This window comes from Gallinula chloropus (assembly GCF_964237585.1).
Source record: "Gallinula chloropus genome assembly, chromosome: 22".
Classification (NCBI taxonomy): Eukaryota; Metazoa; Chordata; class Aves; order Gruiformes; family Rallidae; genus Gallinula; species Gallinula chloropus.
Genome location: NC_140107.1, coordinates 7,364,326 through 7,385,377, shown reverse-complemented (window position 1 = coordinate 7,385,377; position 21,052 = coordinate 7,364,326). Strand labels below are relative to the sequence as shown.

Below are 21,052 nucleotides of genomic sequence, written 5' to 3'. Positions count from 1 at the left end.
GGCCAGCCCGAGGGGAGGGGTCAGCACAGAGCCCTGGGGTCTGGACACTGAGCTTTGCCCCCCCCCCCCCCCCCCCCAGCACTCACAGCCCCATTCCCCTTGGGCACCCAACGGGGGCTCTGCAGTGAAAACAAGCCCTTGCAGCACCTTCGGGGTGGGGGTCCCAACCTCCTTCCCTGCCTCCCTGTCACCCCAGGGTGGGATGGACCCTGCTGGGAGCTGCTGGGCTCAGTGGGGGGTGGTCCTGGGAGCAGGGGGGGCAGCCGTCGGTGCCCAGCACGAACACAGCATTAGGGCAGGGTGGCACCAACTGAGCACACGTGTGTGTGGAGAATACGGGGAGGGGGATAGGAGGTGGGGGGGCAGCGGGGTGGGCAGAGCGCCCAGCCCGGGGCGGGGGGGGGGGCTGATACAGACGCTGCCCGTGCCCGTGGGGTGCCCCGGGGCGCTGAGCCTGGGCCGGGGGGGGGGGGCCGTGGCTGCAATCTGGCCGCGGGGCTCTGCCGGTGCCAACCGCCTCCTGCCCCGGCTGGCGCGGCCACGCTCCCCGCACCCCCCCCCCCCCCGCACCGGGCGCCGGGCCACGCCGCGCAGCCAAGGCTGGCCGGGGGCCGGGCCCTGCGGGGGGGGAGGGGGGGGGTCTGTCCCCGCTCCGCTGCACCCCCCCATCCCCCTGCCCCGGGGAGAGAGGAGCTCTGGGGGGTGGGGGGGGGGGGGGGGTGGGGATCGCAGCCCTTGTAGGAACCGGGGTGAAGCTGCCGCCGGGGAGGGGCGGGGGGATGTCCCCAGGACCCTGGCATACCCCCAGACCCACCTGCCCGGGGTCTGCCCCCCCACCCCCCCCGCTAGGGCCGGGGCCAGCCCCCCCCCCTTCCCCCCAGAGCTGGGGAATTCATTCCCGGCCACAGCTGGGCCCTGCTGGGGAGCCCGGGCTGCTCGGAGGATTAACCCCCTCCCTGCCGCCCCCGCCGGGACCCCCGCGCCCTCACAGGGAGCGGGGCAGCAGCCCCCCCCCGGCCAGACACCCCCACACGCTCATTAACCCGCTGCCTCGTTAACGCACGTGTCTGGGGGGCAGCAGGAGGGTAGAGGGGTGTGGGGGGGCTGCGGGGTGTCCCGGGTGGGGCCAGCCCCTCTCCCTGAGGGATGGGGGGGGCTGGAAGGACTCAGGCTCCCCCCGCTCGTTAGAAAGGCTTTATTTCTATTTACAGATTGGATTTAAAAAACAAACCAACCCCAACCCCCCAATAATCAAACAGAGCCCCCCAAGGACCGCCCCCCTCCCCTGCCTCGCCCCCCAGCATGGCGCTGCCCACCCACAGCTCCTGCCCATGGGGAGCGGGGCTGGGGCCAAGCCTGGGAGTACAGGCACCCCCCCCCCCGCCAAAGGAAAGGGGTGCCCAGGGGGGCAGCCGGCCCCCGGGAGCCAGCCAGTAGGGTGGCACCCCCCCCCCAGTTCACATTCACATTGTACCCCGAGTGTCCCCACACCCCCCCAGCCCCATTAATGTTTCCCACAGGGGTTTGAGCCAAGCTGCAGCTGGGGACACCCCCCCCCAAGGCGCTGTGGGGGTGACCCCATCCCGTACCCCCTCCCACCCTGCATGGGGCAGTGGGAAACAGCCCCCAGGGCAGAGCTGCCCCCCCCAGCCTGGGAGCCCTGTCCCCCCTCAGTGCAAGCAGAGATTTATGGCTTTCGGGGTTTGGTAAGGGGGGTCAAGGGGATCCCCCCACGTACATCATCCCTGGTGAGACAGCTGCCAGAGGGAGGGGCAAACAGTCCTATAAATTACAGACAATCCAGTGGGGGGGGGGTGTTGAGGTGATCTTCAGGTCAGTGCCTGGATTTGGGGGGCTGAACCCCCCCCCAGATGCGCTGAGCTGAGCTTGGGGAGAGGAGATTGGGGTTGGCATGGGGAGACCCCCCCCTGACTGAGGCCTCTGCTGCTGCAGGGCTACGGGTGTCTGGGGGGGGGGCACAGTGGGGTACCCCACTTTCCTCCCCCCCAGCCAAAGCACTTCTCAGGTTCAAAGCTGGGTGTGAAGGCAACGAGAGAGGGGCTGGGGGGCTAAAGGGGGCTGGGGGCACAGCGGTGCCCCCTCTCTGAGTCCAAAATCCTTGTGCAAAGCCCCCTGTCCTCCCCAAGGCATCCCAAGCACCCCCTGAGAGGTGTTTCGGGGTGGGGGGCACAGGCAAAGGGAGCAACAGCCACCCTGCAAAAGGAGGAGACTTGCCCAAAAGGCACCCGAGCCAGGCTGGGGGGCCAGTGCTGGGTTTACTGGTTGTCCCCCGGCTGGTACTGGGGCTCGGTGGCGGTGAAGTAGTCCTCGAGGAAGGACTGGAGGTACTCGAAGGTGGGGCGCTCCTCGGGGTCCCGCCTCCAGCACTGCACCATCACCTCGTGCAGGGACGGGGGGCAGTTCCCCGGGCACTGCATGCGGTACCCCCGCTCCACCTGCTCCAGCACCTCGCGGTTGTTCATCCCTGCACAGCAAAGACACACCCCCCCCCACCATCAGCAACCAGCACCAGTAGGAGAATCCAGTGGGGAAACTGAGGCACGCTGAGGGAGGCAGCGGCATTGCCCCGTGGTTTGGGTAGAGCCCAGCTTAGCGCTGGTCTCTCTGATGGGGAAACTGAGGCACGGGGAGAGCCTTGCTGGTAGCAGTGCTGGGGAGGGTCAGCCCCTGCCCTGCCTGCACCCCCTGCCCAGCCCTTGGGGTCGTACCTGGGTAGGGCACCCGGCCTTTGGTCACCAGCTCGGTCAGGAGGATGCCGAAGGACCAGACATCCGACTTGATGGTGAACTTCCCGAACAGCGCGGCCTCCGGAGCCGTCCACTTGATGGGGAACTTGGCACCTGCAAGGGGAGGCAGGTGGGCCATGGCCAGGGCACCCCGCTGCGCCAGGGGTACCCCCACACCTGGGGCACCCTGTACTGAGGGCAACCTGTACCCAGGGCATCCAGCACTGGGATGATCCTGCATTGGGGGTGTCCATCACCCAGGGCACCCATCACCCAGGGAACCCATCACTTGGGACACCCATCACTGGGGGTGCCCATCATCCAGGGTGCCCATCACCTGGGACACCCATCATTGGGGGTGCCCATCATCCAGGGCACCCATCACCTGGGGCACCCATCACTGGGGATGCCCAGCCCCAGGCCTGGGGTGGGACGCAGCAGGGGGACCCAGGCCAGCGGTGCCCCCGCAGCAGCACCCCGAGCAGGCTCACCCTGCCGTGCCGTGTACTCGTTGTCCTCGATGAGGCGGGCGAGGCCGAAGTCAGCGATCTTGCACACCAGGTTGTCACCCACCAGGATGTTGGCAGCCCGCAGGTCCCGGTGGATGTAGTTCATCCGCTCGATGTAGGCCATGCCCGCTGCGATCTGGGCCAGGGGGAAGCAGTGAGGACCCCCCCCAGATGCCCCCCTGGGGGTACCCCCTCCCCGTGCCAGCCCCCCCGGTACCTGGGCAGCCATGTCCACCAGCTGGGGCAGCTTCAGGTAGCGGCCGTCCCCATCCTTCAGGAAGTCCAGCAAGCTGCCTGCGGGCAGAGGGTGCCAGTCAAAGCACAGCTGTGCCCACCCAGGGGTGCCCTCCCCAGCAAGCCCCCAGCCCCAGCCCACCTCCCTGTCCGCCCTGGCAAGGTCAGGCTTGCAGGAAAGCTGTGTGGGGTTCCCCAGGCAGTGCCCCCTGCTCACCCTGGCTCATGAACTCCGTGACGATGTAGATGGGCTCCTCGGAGACCACGGCGTAGAGCTGCACCAGCTTGTCGTGCCGCAGCCGCTTCATGATCTGCGCCTCCTCCAGGAAGGCCTCAGGTGACATGGTGCCCGGCTTCAGCGTCTTCACCGCCACTTTGGTGGTGCCATTCCACGTGCCTGGCCAGGGACACGGCGTCACCGCCAGCCTGGGGCACGTCCTGGCCCCGACCGGGCTGGGATGGAGAGGGGCATGGTGGAGGGGGGCATGGTGGAGGGGAGCATGGTGGAGGGGAGCATGGGTGCATGCCTGCAGCGATGGATGGATGGATGGATGGATGGATGGATGGATGGATGGATGGATGGAGGCATGGAGACATGCATGGAGGAGCGAGGAAATCAGGGCAGGGCAAGGAAGGGGCACCCACCCAGGACAAGGAGACCCTCACCCTGCATCATGGGGAGCCCATGCGCTCACCTCCTGACGCCGGCCACTCCCCAGCCCTGCATGGGGCAGCCTGTGCCAAGCTGCTGCCTCCCCCAGAGCAGCGGGTACCTCCTGGCACCCCAGGAGTGCTGCTGCCCCCGTGTCATCCCCCCCCCACCCCCGGCCGGCTGGGCCAGCCTTACCCATCCACACGTCTCCGAAACATCCCATGCCGAGTTTCTGGTCCAGGCTGATGGATTCCCGCACTATCTCCCAGGCGTCCTTAGCTAAGCCCAGGGTCTGGGGCTTCATAGTGGGGCAGGGCCGGGTTAGCAGATGGCACAACCCGTCGTTATACTCTGCGGGGGGGGTGGGGGGGCAGGGAAGGAGGGGAGGGGGAGCGATGGGATGAATGCAGCATGCACACCGAGCGGGGGGAGCGCAGGGCGCTGGAGGAAGAGGAGGATGAGGAGGGGACCCCCCGGCCTGGACTTGTCTCCTGCTTGTGGCCCCATCTGAAATGGGGGCGGGGGGGAGGCTGCTCACCCAGCAGGGACATCATGGGGCATCCTGGGGTAGCCAGGGTGACCCCAGAGCAGGATGTGGGGTGTTTCCCCCACGCCGGCATTGCCAGTGTCGCTCAGCCTGTCCCAGCAGGCAGGAACCCTTCCCTGGGGGGGACAGATGCCAGGCCTGGGGGTGCCCCCACCATCGCTCCCCCCCAGCTCGCCCCGGCTCTCCCGCCAGGCCCTACCCATCCACACTTCCCCGAACTGCCCGTTGCCCAGCTTCTTGAGGAGCTGGAGGGACTCGCGGGGGATCTCCCACACGTCCTTGGTTTTGACCGAGAGGTCGGCCAGCTTGGGGGTCCCCTTGTGGCACGGCACGGCCAGGCGGCAGCACAGCCCAGCTGCCCGCTCTGCGGCACCGCGGGGCACAGCGTCACCCCGGGCACGGACCCCACCAGCCCTGTGCCCCTGCCCACCCCCCGAGGCATCACCCAGGCTCCTGCACGGCCCAGTCACCCCCGCAACATGCATGCACACAAATGGGGTGCACCCCCATCCACCTCCCTAGCGATGGTCCCACATCCCCCATCAGCCCAAAGCCCCAGCTTTGGGCTGGTCCTCAATCCCCCATCTGTGCCTGGGGAGTGGCTGATACCCACCCAGACCCAGGGGCTATTTCCCATCTCCGGACAGGCTGGGTGCACCGAGGAGCATCCCATCCCCCTGGGGGGACCACTAATGCCACAACCAGAACAGCCCCACCCCCCAGCTCCAGTTAAGCCCAGCCAGCTGCCTCCTGCCAGATGGACTGTCCCTACCCCTCCCCATCGCCTCCCTGTCCTTGAGCCCCCCCATCCCATCCCATCCCATCCCATCCCATCCCATCCCATCCCATCCCATCCCACCCCACCCCACCCCACCCCACCCCACCCTACCTGTGTAGTTCTGGACCAGCTGCTGGATGGTGTCGAACTGGGCACGGGTGGTGATGTAGTAGCCCCCATTGTCCAGCTTCCGAATTTTATAGTGCTTCACGTGGTCTCCCTTGGCCTCGTCCCAGTCCCGGATGGAGAGCGAGTAGGCACCTGCACGGGGCAGGGTCAGGGTGGGTCCGGGAGGGACTCGGGGTCCAGCCCCTGGTGTCCCCATCCCGTGCCTGTACCTTTGGTGGTCTCGCTCTCCCGGATGAGGAAGGTGCCCCTGCAGTTCCCATGGCACAGGAGCTGCCTCTCCGCGTCCTTGCGCCCGATCTTCCCGAAGTACCACCTGCCACAGGGCTGGGTCAGCACCAGGATGGCACCGGCCAGGGGCACCCACAGGGACCCCGCGGCCCCTCACCGGCACCGCGGCGCTGACTGGGTGCCAAGACCCCTGGGCTCAAGGTAGACACACGCGGGGTCCCTGCCCCATCCCGGGTGTGTCCCCCCCTTGCACTCACTCCTCTGCCTGGATAGAGTCCACCGGCGCCACGTAGTTGCTGGGGATGTAGCCCGTGGAGCCCGAGGTCAGCGATCTGGCCTCCCACCAGTCACCCTCCCTGGAGAGAGAGGAACCGAGAGTGAGGAGAAGGAACAGATGGACTGACCGGGCCACTTGCACCTTCCCTCCCCTCACACAGCACCCCCACAGTCAGCTCTTCCCCGCCACCCACGCCTGGGTCACTGCTCAGACTGCCCAACTCGTGACACGTGTGGCCACGGTTCTCTCGGTATCCAGCAACGGAGCCAAGGCAGAGCCTGGGTCCTGATGGGGGTTGCCCATAGCAGGGACTGGGGATGGAGGGGGCCAGGGGGATTCGGGAGGGGCTCACGTGTTGTTGATGATGTGGAATTTCTCCCCTTTCTGGAAGCTCAGGTCATCCTCTGTCCTGGCCTCATAGTCATACAGGGCGATGAAAAGCGTCACCCCCCCGCCTGCAGCACACAGAGGGGACCACGGTGACCCACTGGGTGTCCCTGGTGCTGCAGGGGTGCAGCCAGAAAACCCCCCCAGCCCTACCCCCCCCACACTGACCTGCGATGCCCCCGCTCCGCATCGGCAGCGTGTTGGAGGTGAAGCCCCCCGGCCCCGCGAAGGAGGGGGCTGAGGGCACCGCCGCGCCCTGGAAGTTGTTGAAGTCGGGGATGCGGGTGAAGACGGAGCTGGGCTGCGTGGGGTCGGGGTCATACTGGGAGGCGGGCGGGGGGGGGAACCCCACCTCATCCCCCAGCTGACCCTTGCCGGTCACCTTCTCTTTGCAGTGCACACAGCCCATCCTGGGCACGGCCTGCGGGACAGAGGCACCGTGAGCCCTGCGCCACCCTGGCACACGTGTGTGCACACACGCTCCCTCGCACACGTGTGAGCCCCGGCCCGCCCCAAGCAGCGGGGGCTGGGTGCCTGTGCTGTGACCCGGGGACACCAGGGTCACACCGGGCACCGAGCACAGGCAGGGACCAGGCTGCAGCCAGCGCACCCCGCGTCCCCCCCGCACCGTTGACGGCCACCCCACTCACTGTGACGGCTCCTCGGGTCACTTCAGCTGCTCCATATCACCTCGGGTGGGGGAAGAGGCACCTGTGGACACAGGGAGGGCATCAGGGAAAGGGTAGGAGTCCCCACGGGCTGCGAGACACCAGCTCAGCTGCAAGACCCCAGCTCAGGCTGCAAGACCCCAGCTCAGGATGCAAAACCCCAGCACAGGCTGCGAGACCCCAGCTCAGGCTGCAAGACCCCAGCTCAGGCTGCGAGACCCCCGCTCGGGCTGCAAGACCCCAGCTCAGGCTGCAAGACCCCAGCTCAGGATGCAAAACCCCAGCTCAGGCTGCAAGACCCCAGCTCAGGCTGCCAGACCCCCGCTCAGGCTGTGAGACCCCCGCTCGGGCTGCAAGACCCCAGCTCAGGATGCAAAACCCCAGCTCAGCTGCAAGACCCCCAGATCAGGCTGCCAGACCCTCGCTCAGGCTGCAAGACCCCCGCTCGGGCTGCAAGACCCCAGCTCAGGCTGCCAGACCCCAGCTCAGGCTGCAAGACCCCAGCTCAGGATGCAAAACCCCAGCTCAGCTGCAAGACCCCCAGATCAGGCTGCCAGACCCCCGCTCAGGCTGCGAGACCCCCGCTCGGGCTGCAAGACGCCCGCCTGAGCTCGAGCAGCCCAGCACCGGCTGCGCAGCTGGAACCACATCCTCGCGCGGGTTTCCCTCCCCTTCGAGCCCATCACCTCCCTCCCAGGCGAGAGGCCTCCGCCGGCTGCGCCGAGGCCCTGGGAGCCGGCAGGGTGGGAAGGAGACCTCAACGTGCCCCGTCCCCGTCCTGTCTGGGGGAGGAAGGGGCCTGCTCGCCTTGCTGCGGTCGCAGCCACGCTCTTCCGGCCCAGCCCGCGCTCGGCTGCAAAGGTGTCGCGGAGGAGGAGGAGGAAGCCGGACCTGTCCTGTGGTGATCTGTGAGGAGACATTTCTGTCCCCAGCCCTGACACCTCCGCTGCATGCTGGCCACACACCCACCCACACCAGTCTGCCCAGTTTGGACCTGGCTGAGCTTTCAGTTGAGGGCTCTGTGGTGACACGGCAGAGCTCGCCCTTGTCTCCAGCCCGGGGACAGAGGGAAGGTGCTGTGAAGCCGTCCCCTGTGCCCTGTGCCCTGTGCCCTGTGCCCTGAGCTCCGGAGGAGACCGAGGGTTTAGGGTGGATGAGACGTTTCAGGAAGGTCTCCCTGAAACTGCTCCTCGATCCACTTTCCTCTCTCAGCAGGGGGTGGGAAGGGCCCAGCTCTCCCCCCTCCACCTTCGCTTTCGACATCAGCGTGTGGCAAGGCCGCGGCCGTTGCCGACGGGGCCATTGCCAAACCCGAGGGGTTTGCCCAGCTGAGCTTTGGCTTTAGCTGACGGTCAGTGGCTATTTTGGCCTCTGGACGTTCCCAGCTCCCACAGACCCCGTCCTCTCTCAGTGGGGATCACCGCCCCCCCTCACCAGCACGCTCAGAAACTTCCCATTTTGCCCAAAACACTGCAGGGCCGTGGGACTGAGCCGCTGCCCATGCCATGCCCGGGCCTTCACACAGCAGCGCTGCACCCCAACGCCCTTTCTGGGCACTCACAGAAGCCCCAGGCTGGTCCCTGCCACCCCACAGCAGGAGAGGGTGGCACAAAAAGTCCCCTTGAGTCCTCTTTGGGGAAGGGACATGGCTGGCCTCAGGGCTGGTGGCTGTGTGCTGGCGTCTGGCCTCGGCTCTCCCGCCACGGAGCTGCTCAGAGCCCGGGAGCAGATGGTGACCGAGCCCTTCCCGCACCGGCTCTGCCAGCACCGGTCCCAACCAAGCTGCCAGCTCCCGCCCTGCGCTGAGACCCAGCCAACTCATCACCCCTGCCGCTGCCCCCGCCCCGCCGGGCACGGCTGGACACCAGGCAGCCACATCCCTGGCCACCCGTCCATCTGCCCCCTGCTCCCCCTGGGACACGGGGCAGCTCAGCCCCATCCCAAGCCCTGGGCTGGAGAGCAACATCCCAGCACACCCCAGTGACACCCTGCGTGTCACCCACTGCCCCATCCATCCCCTGCCTCCATCGTGCTCTGGGCAATAACAGCAACACCGGGTCAGGTTCTGGGGGGGACACACGGAGCTGCACAGGGGGATCCAGGGGCTGCTGGAGATGCCATGTGCCCTGTGCCGGGGGGATGAGCCAGGGTGGTGAGTGTGACGCTGCACCCAGGGGTGCCATGGCTCCCAGGCAGCAGCAGGGAGCCCAGGCAGCGGGAGGAGGAAGCAGAAGGAGCAGAGCGTGGGGGAGGAAGAGGACGGTTCTGTGGCCACCAAGGGGAACCTGGGGGCTGGCAGGACCCGAGGCCTTGGGGATGGTGGCAGCTGGGGGGGGCTGGGCAGGGACCACAGCGGGGCCAAGCAGTGGCTGCAGCCCCTCGGGGACTGCGCCCTGTGCCCACCCCTGTGCTGTGTCCCCCCGCCTTGGCCCTGCACCCCCCTGTCCTTTGCATGGGGCCTTGCAGCCCAGTGGCTCCCAGCACCGTGCTGCAGCCTCCCTGGGGAAGAGGAACCGAGACTGCTGCAGGCTCAGCCCCAGCCCGTGCAGGCGCCTCCACTGCCCCAGAGCTCTGGAGCTCCTTGGTCCCAGGGGGAAGGAAACTGAGGCACGGAGCAGCTGCAGCATGAGAGGAGAAGGTGCCTTGTTTTAGGTGGCTTGTTAGGACATGTGATACTGAGCCATGTCCCCATCCGTGCCCAGCACCCCCACAGACCTGGGGAGGGGATGAGATGTATGCTGCCCCTCCACAAGCCGCTCCTTGGCCCAGCATGGTGGCAGATGGTGTCCCTGCTCCTTCCCTGCTGCACCCAGCCCTGTGACAGGAGCTGGGGCTGTGGAGTAAACCCCTGCCCCTGCTCCAGTACTCCCAGTTCACCCAGTGACTCACGTGTCCCCCGCAGCTCCCAGAGGAGCACAGCATCCCCCAGCCCCTGTCAGGAACAGGGGGTGCGAGCAGGGATGGGGAGGGTCCTGCTGTGCCCAGAGAGACCCAGGCCACGAGCAAACAGCTCCAACCTCTGCAGGACACACGGACAGCAGCACGGGGTGCAGTGAGCCATGGGAACGTGTGCTGGGGTGACAGCTGCAAGAGGATCCCCCCGAGCAAGGGTTTCCTGGGGGGGTGTCCCACCCCACCCTGGTTGGGGCACACGGGCTGGGGCACTGTTGGCAACTCGGTGGTGGCATGGTGCTGCTCCCCAGCACCCTGCGGCGGTGACACCGGCAGGGACACCCCTTCCCCTGCCTGTCCATCAGTGGGACAGGGCTCAAACTGGGCTGCTGTCCCCCAAAACCGGCTGCACCCTGGCTGGGCAGTGCCAGCGCTGGGCTGGCATCGTCCCGGTGCCAGCCCCGGGAGGCAGCAGGCGCTGCCCCCCAACGAGACCCCAGGGCAGGAGAGGAAGGACTCACCCCCTCCCCCCTCCCCTTCCCAAAAAGCCATCTGTCCCCACAAGCCCACGAGCCGGTGCCCAGGGCACAGGGCGTCCCCTCGGCCCCTCCCTGGGAGGAGATGCCCATGGCAGGGGGAGCTCCCACCCCCCGGCCCCGCAGCCCCACCGCTGGCTGGGAAAGCAGGATTTCCGCTGGAAGAAGAGCAATTCCCGGATCCAAGGGGCTGCGGGGCGGAGGGAGGGAGCCGGCCAGGGCTCCAAATACAATGTCCCGGGAGGAGCGGGGCGGGGAGGGAATTGTACAGGGCAGGAAGCCACCAGTTCCTGTCCCTGCTCGGGACACACCAAGGGCCGGGAGATGAGGCAGAGCTGCAGGCAGCGGGGGAAGCACCCGCTCCGGCCGGGCCCGAGCCCCCCGCCGCTGCCCCCGGCCCCCAGCCCCGGCTGGGAAGCGCTCGGTCCGCAGCGGGAGCGTTGCCGGGCTGGCACGTCGTGGGCACCTGCGGGGATGCGGGGAGCGGGAGTGTGTGTGTGTGCCCCCCACCCCCCCGCCCCCATCCCGGTGTCCCCCCTGACCTGCCCCTTCCCCAGCCTCGGGTCCCGCAGGGTGCAGGCGGGTTCGTCCCCGCAGCCCCCCCGCTGCGCCGGTGAGTGCCGGGAGGGTGAGCTGGAGCTGGTGGCTGCCCCCAGCCCCCCCGCACCACGGCACCAGGCGGGCTGCCGCCCGTAACACCCTTTCCCCCCCCAAGCTGGCCTGCTGCTCCCCAGGACAGGGAGCACGGGGGGTCTCCTGCCTCCCCCGCACCCCCCCCTCCCGGCTCATTGCAGAGCCGGGTGTCGCTCCGGGGGGAGCGGTGAGGGCAGGATCCGGTGGCAGCCCCCTGGCAGCCCCCCCCCTGGGGCACGGAGCCGTCTGTCCCCACGGCTCAGCGCCGCGTCCCACCCCGCACCCAGAGCCGCCCCACACATGGCGGGAGGGGGGGGGGGGTGTCAGCTCTCAGCACCCCCCACCCCACAGCAAGGGGACTGAGAGACACCCCCCCCTTTCCATCGCAGGGGGCAGAGCCCCCCCCACCCCCCCCACCTCACACACCCCCCCCCCGCAGCCCCGTGCATCCCTCCTACCGTCAGCCCTCCTGCTCCGGTTCGCATGGACCCCGCTCGCAGCCGCCCCCGGCTCCCAGGGGTACCCCCGCAGCGCCCCGCACCGCCCGGCGCTGGGGCCGGGCTCCGAGGGCTGTGCGGGGCAGGGCAGGGCGCGGGGGAGCCGCGGGGGAGAGCGGGAGCGCCGGTGCGTGTGTTTCCCCTGTCTCTTCGGCGGCTCTCGCAGCAGAGCAAGAGCTTCCCCTCCCCTCGCCCCCCCTTCCTCCCAGCGCTCCCAGCAATGGGTCATTGTACCAGCCAGCCCAGCCGGGGCGGCCGCGGGCTCCCCCCTCGGGCTCCCCCCTCGGGGTCCCCCCCGGGGTCCCCCCGGCATCGCTCGCACAGGCCCGCGGAGGTGGTTACCGGAGCGGGGGGTGGGACAGACACACACACGGGGGACGGGATGGCATCGCGGGGACCCCCCAGCTCGCAGCGGTACCGGGGATGCTGCGGGCTGGGTCACAGGGTCTGCGGGATGCAGCTCCGCGCCCCGAGGATGCCCGCGCCAGGCTGGGGGGCTGCCCGCACCCCGCCCCCCCCCCCCCCAGACAGCGCCCGGCATCGCCCCCCCGACTCCCCCCCCCAGCAGCTGGCACAGGGGCAGCATATTGAGGATGGGGGCTGTGACCCTGGCACGGGGCCTCTGCGGGGGTCCTGCTGGGGGGGTGAATGGGGAAGGAGGAGTTGGGGGGGCAGTGAGGGGGTCACCTCACCTGGCCCTCTGAGCCATGTTTGGGGGTCTCCTACGGGTCCCCCCAGGTGGGGCTGCAGCTCAAGTGGCTGCCACAGCCTCTGATAAACCCCCCCTGTGCTCCCTGGGCAGGTGAAGCTTCTGGTGGGGTCACATCGGCCACAGTGACCCACAGACCCTTCTGGGGTCTGGGAGAGGGGCTGGACCCCCCAGCACCCTGCCTAAGCACCCACCTGAGCCCCCAGTACAGGTCACTGGGGCACCCACCCTGCAGAGAGCTCCTCAAGCTTTAGGCACCCTGACCATTGCACCAAGGGGGGGCTGGGTGCTGACCCCAGTTTCAGGGCAGCCACCCCTCCCCAGCTGGAAACACCCTCTGCACACCCACCCAAGCCTGGCCCTGTGCCCCCCCCCCCAGCCCCCAGCCCCCTCCCACCGCAGGGGACGGTGTCAGCGAGGGGCCGGTGATACTTTTTACGTGCCCCCCCCCCGCAGTTTCCGGCGTGGGGCTGTGCTGCCCGGGGGGTGAGGGTGCACGGGGAGGGCAGGGGGCTGCAGTCACACCCCACCCGGGCTGGCTGCATCCCCTCTCAGCCACCCCACACCCCCCCCCACCACGGCCGGGCTGGGCTGTCTGCTGGTGGACGGGGGCACTTCCCCATCCCTCCGGAGCCTTCCTCCTCCTCCTCCTCCTCCTCTCCCTGTGGTTAGGCCTCGCAGCTGACCTCTTTCCTGTGTGACCTGGTGTTTCCTGTTCTCAGGGGCGGGGGCCAGGGCTGGCTGAGGTCCCGTGTCCGCACCGGGACAGGCCCGTTGTCCCCTGGGCCGATGTGGCGGTGGCCTTGTCACCCCCCGACTCCTTCTGGGGATGGGGCATGTCACAGCTCCCATTTAGTCCCCACTCTGGTGGCTTTTGGGGTTCGCTGGGACTTGCTGGGGGGGGGTGTGTGGCATTCAGACCCTGTCCTGGGGGGCACAGGGCACACAGGGAGGGGACCTGCTGCTCAGCAGTCACCTGAAGAGTGATGAGCCCCCCCCACCCAGGGTCCACCTGGGCTCCCAGGACCCTTCCCCAGGTGTTTGTGGTCAGCATCAGCCCTTGAAAAGAGCTGCTGAGGCCCTGCCCACCCCCCACTGCCTGCATGCTGGGGTTTTGGGGGGCTCTGGCACAAGGCAGGTGCCCCCACTGTGGAGGGGACAGGGCAGGTCCTGGGGTGTTGGAGATGCTGAATGCCTGACCCCCAGGGGGGCTCCCTGTCCTTGGGGGTCACAGTCTGGTGTGGGGTGTCCCCTTGGTGGAAGGCAGCCTTGCCAAGAAGGGTCCCACCCTGGTCCCTGCGTGCAGGATGGAAATGGGGGTGGTGGCATCTAACCCCCCACCCCAGGAGTGTCCTCATCTCTGCCCCCACTGCTTGGGGAGCCCCCAGAAGCAGGTAAGAGGGTGAGGGAAGGTGGGTGGTTTCCCTGTGTTGCTGGAGGAAATGCTCCCCTGCCTTGCTAGGTCAGGCTTTCTGCTTCAGCCTGGCTGCTGCCCGTGCCTCAGTTTCCCTCTTTGCCATAAGAGCAGCTGAGCAGCGAGTGAGGGGTGATAGGTACCCCCAAACCCTGGAGGCTGGAGTGCCCGTGCTTCCCTGTGCCCCACAGCTGGCTCAGCCCTCCTACCCTTCAAGCCCCCCAGCAAGGGGTTCCCAGTACTCCCAGTCTCAGCTGCCCTCTGCTCTGGGCTCTGCTTCCTGCCCGTCACCCTGGTGTCGGGGCTGCTGGGTGAAGAGCTCCTAGAACAGGAACTCTCTCCCCTTGCACCCCTGCACACGGAGAGGACGTGCAGCCTTCAGCACCCCATTGCTCTGCCAGGCTGGGTGGGGGTCCCCATGAGTCCAGCCAGTCCCACCCCCCCGCACCCTCCCCCACTGCTCCCAGCTTTGGGGCTCATCCTGCACCCCCTGTGCCCCTGCAGCACCCAGCGTGGCTCCACCTCCCTCTGCAGGGACCCTGCCAGGACACGCTCTTCCCGCAGCACCCCGGGGGTGCCCGGCCCCCGTCGCGCCCCGCCAGGCACCACATGATGCTGGTTCCGTCCCTCCTCTGGGGAGGGCCCCAAATTCTGCCCTGACGGCTGCTCGGTGGAGGCCAGAGCTGGTGCTGGGCGGTGAGGATGGGTGTTCTCTGCTGGCTGGTGGCCTCTGCGCTCTGTGTCACCGTCCGGGGTGAGTGAGTGGGGGTGGGTGGGTTGGGGGGTGTCCCCCCAGGGTGAGTGACCACCCCCCCCCGTGGCACCATCCCCGGTGGGGATGGGAGCTGGGGGCACCCAGGTGGGTGTTGCTCCCCCATCCCGCTGCGTTACTGGGATGCAGGGTGGGTGGGCTGGGTGAGTGGCTGCTTGCTGGTTGGGACCCCAAATATGGAGCTTCCCCCAAGGGAGAGGAGGGCTGGGGGGAGGAGATGTGCCTCGAGGGCTTGGCTGGGCTGGGGGGGGGGGGCGGAAACAGGGGCTCAGCTGAGCCTGAATCAGGGTTTAACAGGCACAAGCCTAAGGTGATCCCTGGGTTTGCTGGTTGGGCTGGGAGCAGCGTGGGGGAACGGGGTGGCCCCACATGACCCCCTTCCTGGTGGGTACAAAGCCAAGCAGGGCTGTGGGGTTGCTGGGTCCATAGCTGCTCCCCCCACCCCATTTGTGGGTGCTCAGAGCTGGGGTGGGGGCAGCGGGGCTGCGGGTCCCTGCCTGCCCCAGGTTTGGGGAGCAGGAGCAGGGGCTGGGCAGGAGGATGCTGAGGGAGGGGAAGGCTCCCGGCAGTGGGTGTGTTGGCGTGGGGTTGCACAAGTTGGGATCCCCTGAGGGAGGTTGGGGGGGGGGGTGACTGGGAGATGCCCGGTGAGACCAACCGGCTCCTGGGTACCCCTCATCCCTGCCCTGCCTGTCGGGGGGGGGGCAGCCTGGCCACATCCCCCCTTGGAAACACCATCCAAAGCCTGGGGTGGCACCACTTCCCAGGGGGTGTCACCCAACGGCCCCCCAGCAGCTGGGGTCCCCTGGGATGGACCATGGTGGGGGTCCCTTGGTGTAGCGGTGGGTGCTGACCCTGGGAGGGTGTCAGTGCTGGGTGGCCCCTGCACATGGCACCACCCGGCTTGTGGTGCTGCTTTGGGCCCCCCCAGCCCCGTGCAGGGAAGGGGAGCCCTGCCTCGGGCTGACTCCTGCCCCCTCACCCCATCCCTGCTTGGGTCCAGGGGGAGACACGGCCCCTGCTGACCCCCACCCTTCTCTGCCCTCCAGGACAGGACCATGGGCTCTCCCGCCACCCCCCACAGTTCGGCTCCATCTACCATGTCCGAGGTAACAGGACCCCTCAGCACCCTTTGAGTGGGGGATGCTCAGCACCGGGCAGGACCAGGACATCCCAGTGCCAAACTGGGTGCTTCTCCTTGCCTCAGCACCCATGGGGACAGCAGCCTGTTTGGTCCACATCCCCTGTGGGTGCTGGGGGGATCGGAGAGGGATGTTGGGGTGCTCGTGGCTGACCTGTGTCCTGCACTGGGGACCCCACAGGTGTCATTAACCTGCCCTATGCTGAGATTGAGGAGCCCTTCGAAGCCTGGTACAATGGGACTGGGAACAAGAGCCGGATCCAGTACTATGGGGGTGAGCAGAACGTCCCTCTGCCCCCGGCTCTGCCTGTCCTGACCTGGCCCTATTCACCCCTGTGCGAAGGGAAGCTACAGGTGGGACCACTGTGCCTCAGTTTCCCCTCCTGCTGGCACAGGGCAGGTGATAACCTACCAGCTGGCAGCGGTGAAGCCTTACGGGATGCGGTACAAGATCACTCCAGAGACCACGGAGAAGGAGGTGAACGCCAGGAAATGCTTCCAGCTGCCTGGCTCCAAGGAGGACGTGGTCAAGGCTCAGAGCGTCTTCCCTGCCATCGAGGGCTTCAAGGTGAGGGAGCTCCAGGCTCTGGGTGAGGGTGCCGGGCAGCTGGAGATGCTCCTCTCACACCCAGGGGGTGCTGGGACAGGCCAGGACAAGCCCCTGCACCCTGGGGTGTGGGGAGGGTCAATTCTCCACCCGGATCCGGGCTGGACTCCCGGCGTCTTTCCCAATCCTGGCAGCCGTGTTGGGACGTGTCGCAGCCCACACGAGCGCCGGCGCTGCGGGACGGCTCAGGCGTGTCCCTGCACGGCGGCTTGGCTGCTGCCAGCACCAGCCTGCGGCGGGGCGGGGGGCACAGCGAGCAGGGGGGCACGGCACATGAGTGGGGGGCACAGTGAGCAGGGGGGCACGGCACATGAGTGGGGGGCACAGTGAGCAGGGGGGCACAGTGAGCAGGGGGGCACAGTGAGCAGGGGGGCACGGCACATGAGTGGGGGGCACAGTGAGCAGGGGGGCACAGTGAGCAGGGGGGCACGGCACATGAGTGGGGGGCACAGTGAGCAGGGGGGCACGGCGCATGAGCGGGGGGCACAGTGAGCAGGGGGGCATGGCACAGTGAGCGGGGGGCACAGTGAACAGGGAGGGGCACAGCACAGTGAGCAGGGGGGCACAGTGAGCAGGGGGGCACGGCACATGAGTGGGGGGCACAGTGAGCAGGGGGGCACGGCACATGAGTGGGGGGCACAGTGAGCAGGGGGGCACAGCACATGAGCGGGGGGCACAGTGAGCAGGGGGGCATGGCACATGAGTGGGGGGCACGGCACGTGAGCGGGGGGCACAGTGAGCCAGCACCAAGCCCAGCACGTGTCTGCAGGCCGAGTGCTTGGAAACACATGGGGGAAAACCTGGAGCCATTTGTGGGGTGCAGCCAGGCCCCCCGGTACGGGTGTACAGCACCCAGGCACTGCTGAGCTGGACTTGGGGGGGTCCTGCCTTGTGTCGCACCCCGAATCCGTGTGCTGCTGCACCCCCAGATGCGCTGGGGATAAAGGCAGCGGGTGGGGTGGAGTGAGCGCGGGGGGGGATGCTGGGGGTGCAGAGCCCCCTCCCCTGAGGCCCTGTCCCCCCAGTTCCTGCGGGAGGAGTACTTCCAGGGCCGGTACTGCGCCGTCTGGCAGAACGTGACGCGCTGGGCGCAGAAGAAGAACGTCTACACGCTGTGGGTGACCAACTCCAGCTGCGGGGTGGCCCCGGTGCACTACGAGATGCGGGGCTACAACAGCCTCCTGGGCTCCCACTACGACAAGTACGAGATCCACTACTCCGACTTCGACAACAGCTTCCCACCCTCCATCTTCGACCTCCCCGTCAACGGTGAGCTGGGACGGGCACCCCTTGCAACCCCCCGACCCTACCCCTGGGGCTGATGGCAGCTCCCCCCCCCCCTCTCTTTGCCTCCCCCCAACCAGAGACAAAGAAGTGTGGGGACCTGCCGGGCAGCGCGGCGGAGCACCGGGTGCTGGTGAACCCCATGGAGGACCTGGTGGGCCGGCACCAGCCCTGGGCACACGAGGTGTTCCATCACTACCGCCGGCGGCTGGGCCGGCGCTACGGCTCCACGCGGGAGCTGGAGCACCGGCAGAGCATCTTCGTGCACAACATGAGGTACAGGCGGGACCCCCACCTCCCGCGGGGTGCTGCCTGCCCCCCGGGCTTGGCGCTGGCTGATACCATCCCTGCTCTGCTGCAGGTTCGTGCACTCGAGGAACCGCGCCGCGCTCTCCTACACGCTGGCGCTGAACCACCTGGCCGACCGCACACCCCAGGAGCTGGCTGCCCTGCGGGGCCGCCGCCGGAGCGGGGTCCCCAACAACGGGCAGCCCTTCCCCACCGAGCTCTACGCCGGCCTCATCCTGCCCGAGAGCCTCGACTGGCGCATGTACGGTAGGCGCAGGGTTGGGGTGTGAGCACAGAGTCTGCCTGAGCTCCCCGGCTCTGTCACCTCGTTGCACCCTCCCTGGGGACCCTTGTGTTCCCACAGTCCCTACTGGAAGGCTGAGGCAGGGCTCATGCTGCAAGAGGCAGCTCAGGGGCGCTCAGTCCCTGTGGGGTCTGGTGCCCCAGGGACAGATGTGATGTCCAAAGCTGTGTCCAGCTTCCCCCATGTCCCATCAGCTGGGAGCGACACCCCCAGAGCTCACCCCACCCAGGGGTCCTGCAGGGTTGCTGGCACGTTCGCTCCCTCCCCGATCAGCACAGCGAGTCCTTGGCTCCTGCCTCTGTTTCCCCTCCACCTGCCCTCACCCCCCAGTGCCGCCCCAGCCCCTCACCCCATCCCGCTGTGCCAGGCGCCGTGACCCCCGTGAAGGACCAGGCTGTCTGCGGGTCCTGCTGGAGCTTCGCTACGACGGGCGCCATGGAGGGAGCGCTCTTCCTCAAGGTGAGAGCAGGGCTGGGTCCCAGGGATGCCTGGGGGGTGCTGGGATGATGCCGTCCCCATTCCTGTGGTGTGTGTCCCCCCCAGACCGGCGTGCTGACCCCCCTGTCCCAACAAGTCCTCATCGACTGCTCCTGGGGCTTTGGGAACTATGCCTGCGATGGGGGCGAGGAGTGGCGAGCCTATGAGTGGATCAAGAAGCACGGTGGCATCGCCAGCACAGAGTCCTATGGCTCCTACAAGGGGCAGGTGAGGGAGGGCAGCCCCATGTCCCTGCTGGGGTCCCCCAGGTCTCAGGGTGATGGCCCAGAGGGGCTGATGGGCTCTGGAGTGGGGGTGTCCCCCCCATTCCATGGCACACAGGTTCCCTCTGGCTCAACGCACAGCCCAAAGCTGAGCCCCAGGGCTCGGCTGGGCAGTTTCATCACCTTGTGCCTCAGTTTCTCGTCTTGCAAAACAGAGACAGGCTCCTCCACCCCTGGGTGGTGCCACAGGTCCCTCTGTACCCCAGGGTGCAGGGTGGAGCAGGACTCCCTGGGGACAGGGACGTGGCCTCAAGCTCCCTGCGGCTTTGGGTGCAGACCCAGCTCCCCACACTGCACACAACCAACGCTGGGTCCCTGCAGCCATGGGGGAAACGTCCCCAGCACAGCGGGCAAGGGGGGACAGGGGTACCCAAGCTAGGATGCTGTCACAGCCTGAACCCCAGCTCGCTCCCTGCACCAGAGCTGAGCTGCATGGGTAGACAGGGTCCTGGCGAGGGGGGCTTCAGGTGACATGGGGTGTGTGTGTCCTGGGTGCTGCAGAATGGCCTGTGCCACTACAACCAGTCTGAGATGCTGGCCAAGATCACCGGCTACGTCAACGTCACCTCGGGCAACCTCACGGCGGTGAAGGCTGCCATCTACAAGCACGGCCCCGTGGCCGTCAGCATCGACGCCTCGCACAGGACCTTCTCCTTCTACTCCAACGGCGTCTACTACGAGCCCAAGTGCGGTGAGTGGGGGGCTTGGGGGGGGATGCAGGTGCCCAGGGAGATGCCAGATCCCCTCCTCCTTGTTGAGCATCTTGGGTGGGGGTAGAAGAGGGTCCTGCAGCCCCTCTGGGACTGGGGCTGCTCTCTGGCCAGGGGCTGCTCTCTGGCTGGGGCCCCACACCACCTCCCTGGTTGCTCCTCCTGCAGCGAACGAGCTGGGCTCGCTGGACCACGCGGTGCTGGCCGTGGGCTACGGGGTCCTTCAGGGAGAAACCTACTGGCTGATCAAGAACTCCTGGTCCACCTACTGGGGCAACGATGGCTACATCCTCATGGCCATGAAGGACAACAACTGCGGCGTGGCCACCGAAGCCACCTACCCCATCCTGGCCTGAGCCGCCTCAGCCCTGCCAGGAGAGCCCTGCTGACACTCTCAGTGCCCATCCCTGGGTCAGCCCCTCCGGTGTGACACATCACACAGCAGGATGGGGACATGGGGTGCTGGACAAGGGGCAGGGTGGGGACCCAGCTGTCATCTTGCCAATAAAGACCCTGGAGAAGTACTGGGCTGCTTCTGCAGGAGGGGTTTGAGTGCTGCCCCTCCACAGCCCCAGTGCCTGTGGTGTGGGACAGCCGTGCCCTGTGTGTGTCCCTGTCCCCAGCTTGTTTTGTGTCTGGGGGGTGGCAGGGCCCCTGGGGACACACACAGTGTCTGCCTGGCAGAGCTGGCTGCGCTCCCCACATCCCAGACGCCCGGTGAGGGGAGCGGCTCTCCCAGCCCTGTCTGAGACACAAACAACCCTGGGGATTTCTGCTGAGACTGGAGATTCCTGGCGTGGGGTGGGGAGAGGGGGGAGCAGCCACCCTCTGCCCCACTGCCCGGGCCCTGTTGTGGCTACGGGTGGGATGTTTGCTGCTGCCAGGGCCCCCCAGGGAAAGGCACTTTGTGGCTCATCCCTGATGGGGCTTCGAGCTCTCAGGGAAGATGTAGGTTGGTGCTTGAGGATCCCAAACAGGGTGAGAAGCCTTTTCCTGACCCCCTTGGTCTTCCCACGCAGGCACTGCTGTGTGCTGTGGTCTGGGGGTGCTGCAGCACCCCAGCCCCACACCCAGGGGTGCAGCTGAATCCCTCCTGCTGTGCCTGGCCCTTATCAGCTGGTTTGGGCTGGGGTGGCCCAGGCGCTCCCTCTCACCTTGGGCCAGGGCCAGCAGCGCCCAGCCAAGCAGGAGAGGTGAAGGCTGTGCTGCCTGGGGCTGGGGGGCTGTGTTCCCCCTGGGTCTGGCTCCTGACACTTTGGCTGCATCTTCCCCCTTTTCCCATTGCCCTCCCCCCCCCCAAACAGCAGCCTGGGGGTCTCTGGGATGGAGGAAGGACACAAACAGCCGC

At 67.7% G+C, this 21,052-nt stretch overlaps 2 protein-coding genes across 2 annotated transcripts; one reads left to right on the top strand and one right to left on the bottom strand.

Moving 5' to 3' along the window:
• Positions 1–1,615: 1,615 nt before the first annotated feature.
• Positions 1,616–11,701, bottom strand: FGR (FGR proto-oncogene, Src family tyrosine kinase). The gene is made up of 13 exons (XM_084274321.1): positions 11,676–11,701; positions 7,139–7,199; positions 6,657–6,909; positions 6,454–6,556; positions 6,082–6,180; positions 5,806–5,909; positions 5,579–5,728; positions 4,889–5,053; positions 3,708–3,887; positions 3,474–3,550; positions 3,239–3,392; positions 2,730–2,861; positions 1,616–2,485 (listed from the first exon to the last, which is right to left on the bottom strand). The coding sequence occupies exons 3-13, from the start codon at positions 6,895–6,897 to the stop codon at positions 2,277–2,279; spliced, it is 1,614 nt and encodes a 537-aa protein (XP_084130447.1). The 5' UTR covers positions 6,898–6,909; positions 7,139–7,199; positions 11,676–11,701; the 3' UTR covers positions 1,616–2,276.
• A 2,838-nt stretch (positions 11,702–14,539) lies between these two features.
• Positions 14,540–20,165, top strand: LOC311200086 (digestive cysteine proteinase 1-like; the record flags this gene model as incomplete). The annotated part of the gene is made up of 11 exons (XM_084274254.1): positions 14,540–14,591; positions 15,659–15,718; positions 15,932–16,024; positions 16,146–16,318; positions 17,383–17,626; positions 17,722–17,917; positions 18,003–18,196; positions 18,601–18,692; positions 18,777–18,938; positions 19,496–19,685; positions 19,873–20,165. The coding sequence occupies 11 exons, from the start codon at positions 14,540–14,542 to the stop codon at positions 20,058–20,060; spliced, it is 1,644 nt and encodes a 547-aa protein (XP_084130380.1). The 3' UTR covers positions 20,061–20,165.
• Positions 20,166–21,052: the final 887 nt, after the last annotated feature.

Coding starts and splice junctions, on each gene's coding strand:
- FGR (XM_084274321.1), bottom strand. CDS start 6,897: ATGGGCTGTGTGCACTGCAAAGAGAAGGTGACCGGCAAGGGTCAGCTG. Junction 6,181..6,453: donor TTCCACATCATCAACAACAC/GTGAGCCCCTCC, acceptor CTCTCTCTCCAG/GGAGGGTGACTGGTGGGAGG. Junction 3,393..3,473: donor TGGTGGACATGGCTGCCCAG/GTACCGGGGGGG, acceptor CCCCTGGCCCAG/ATCGCAGCGGGCATGGCCTA.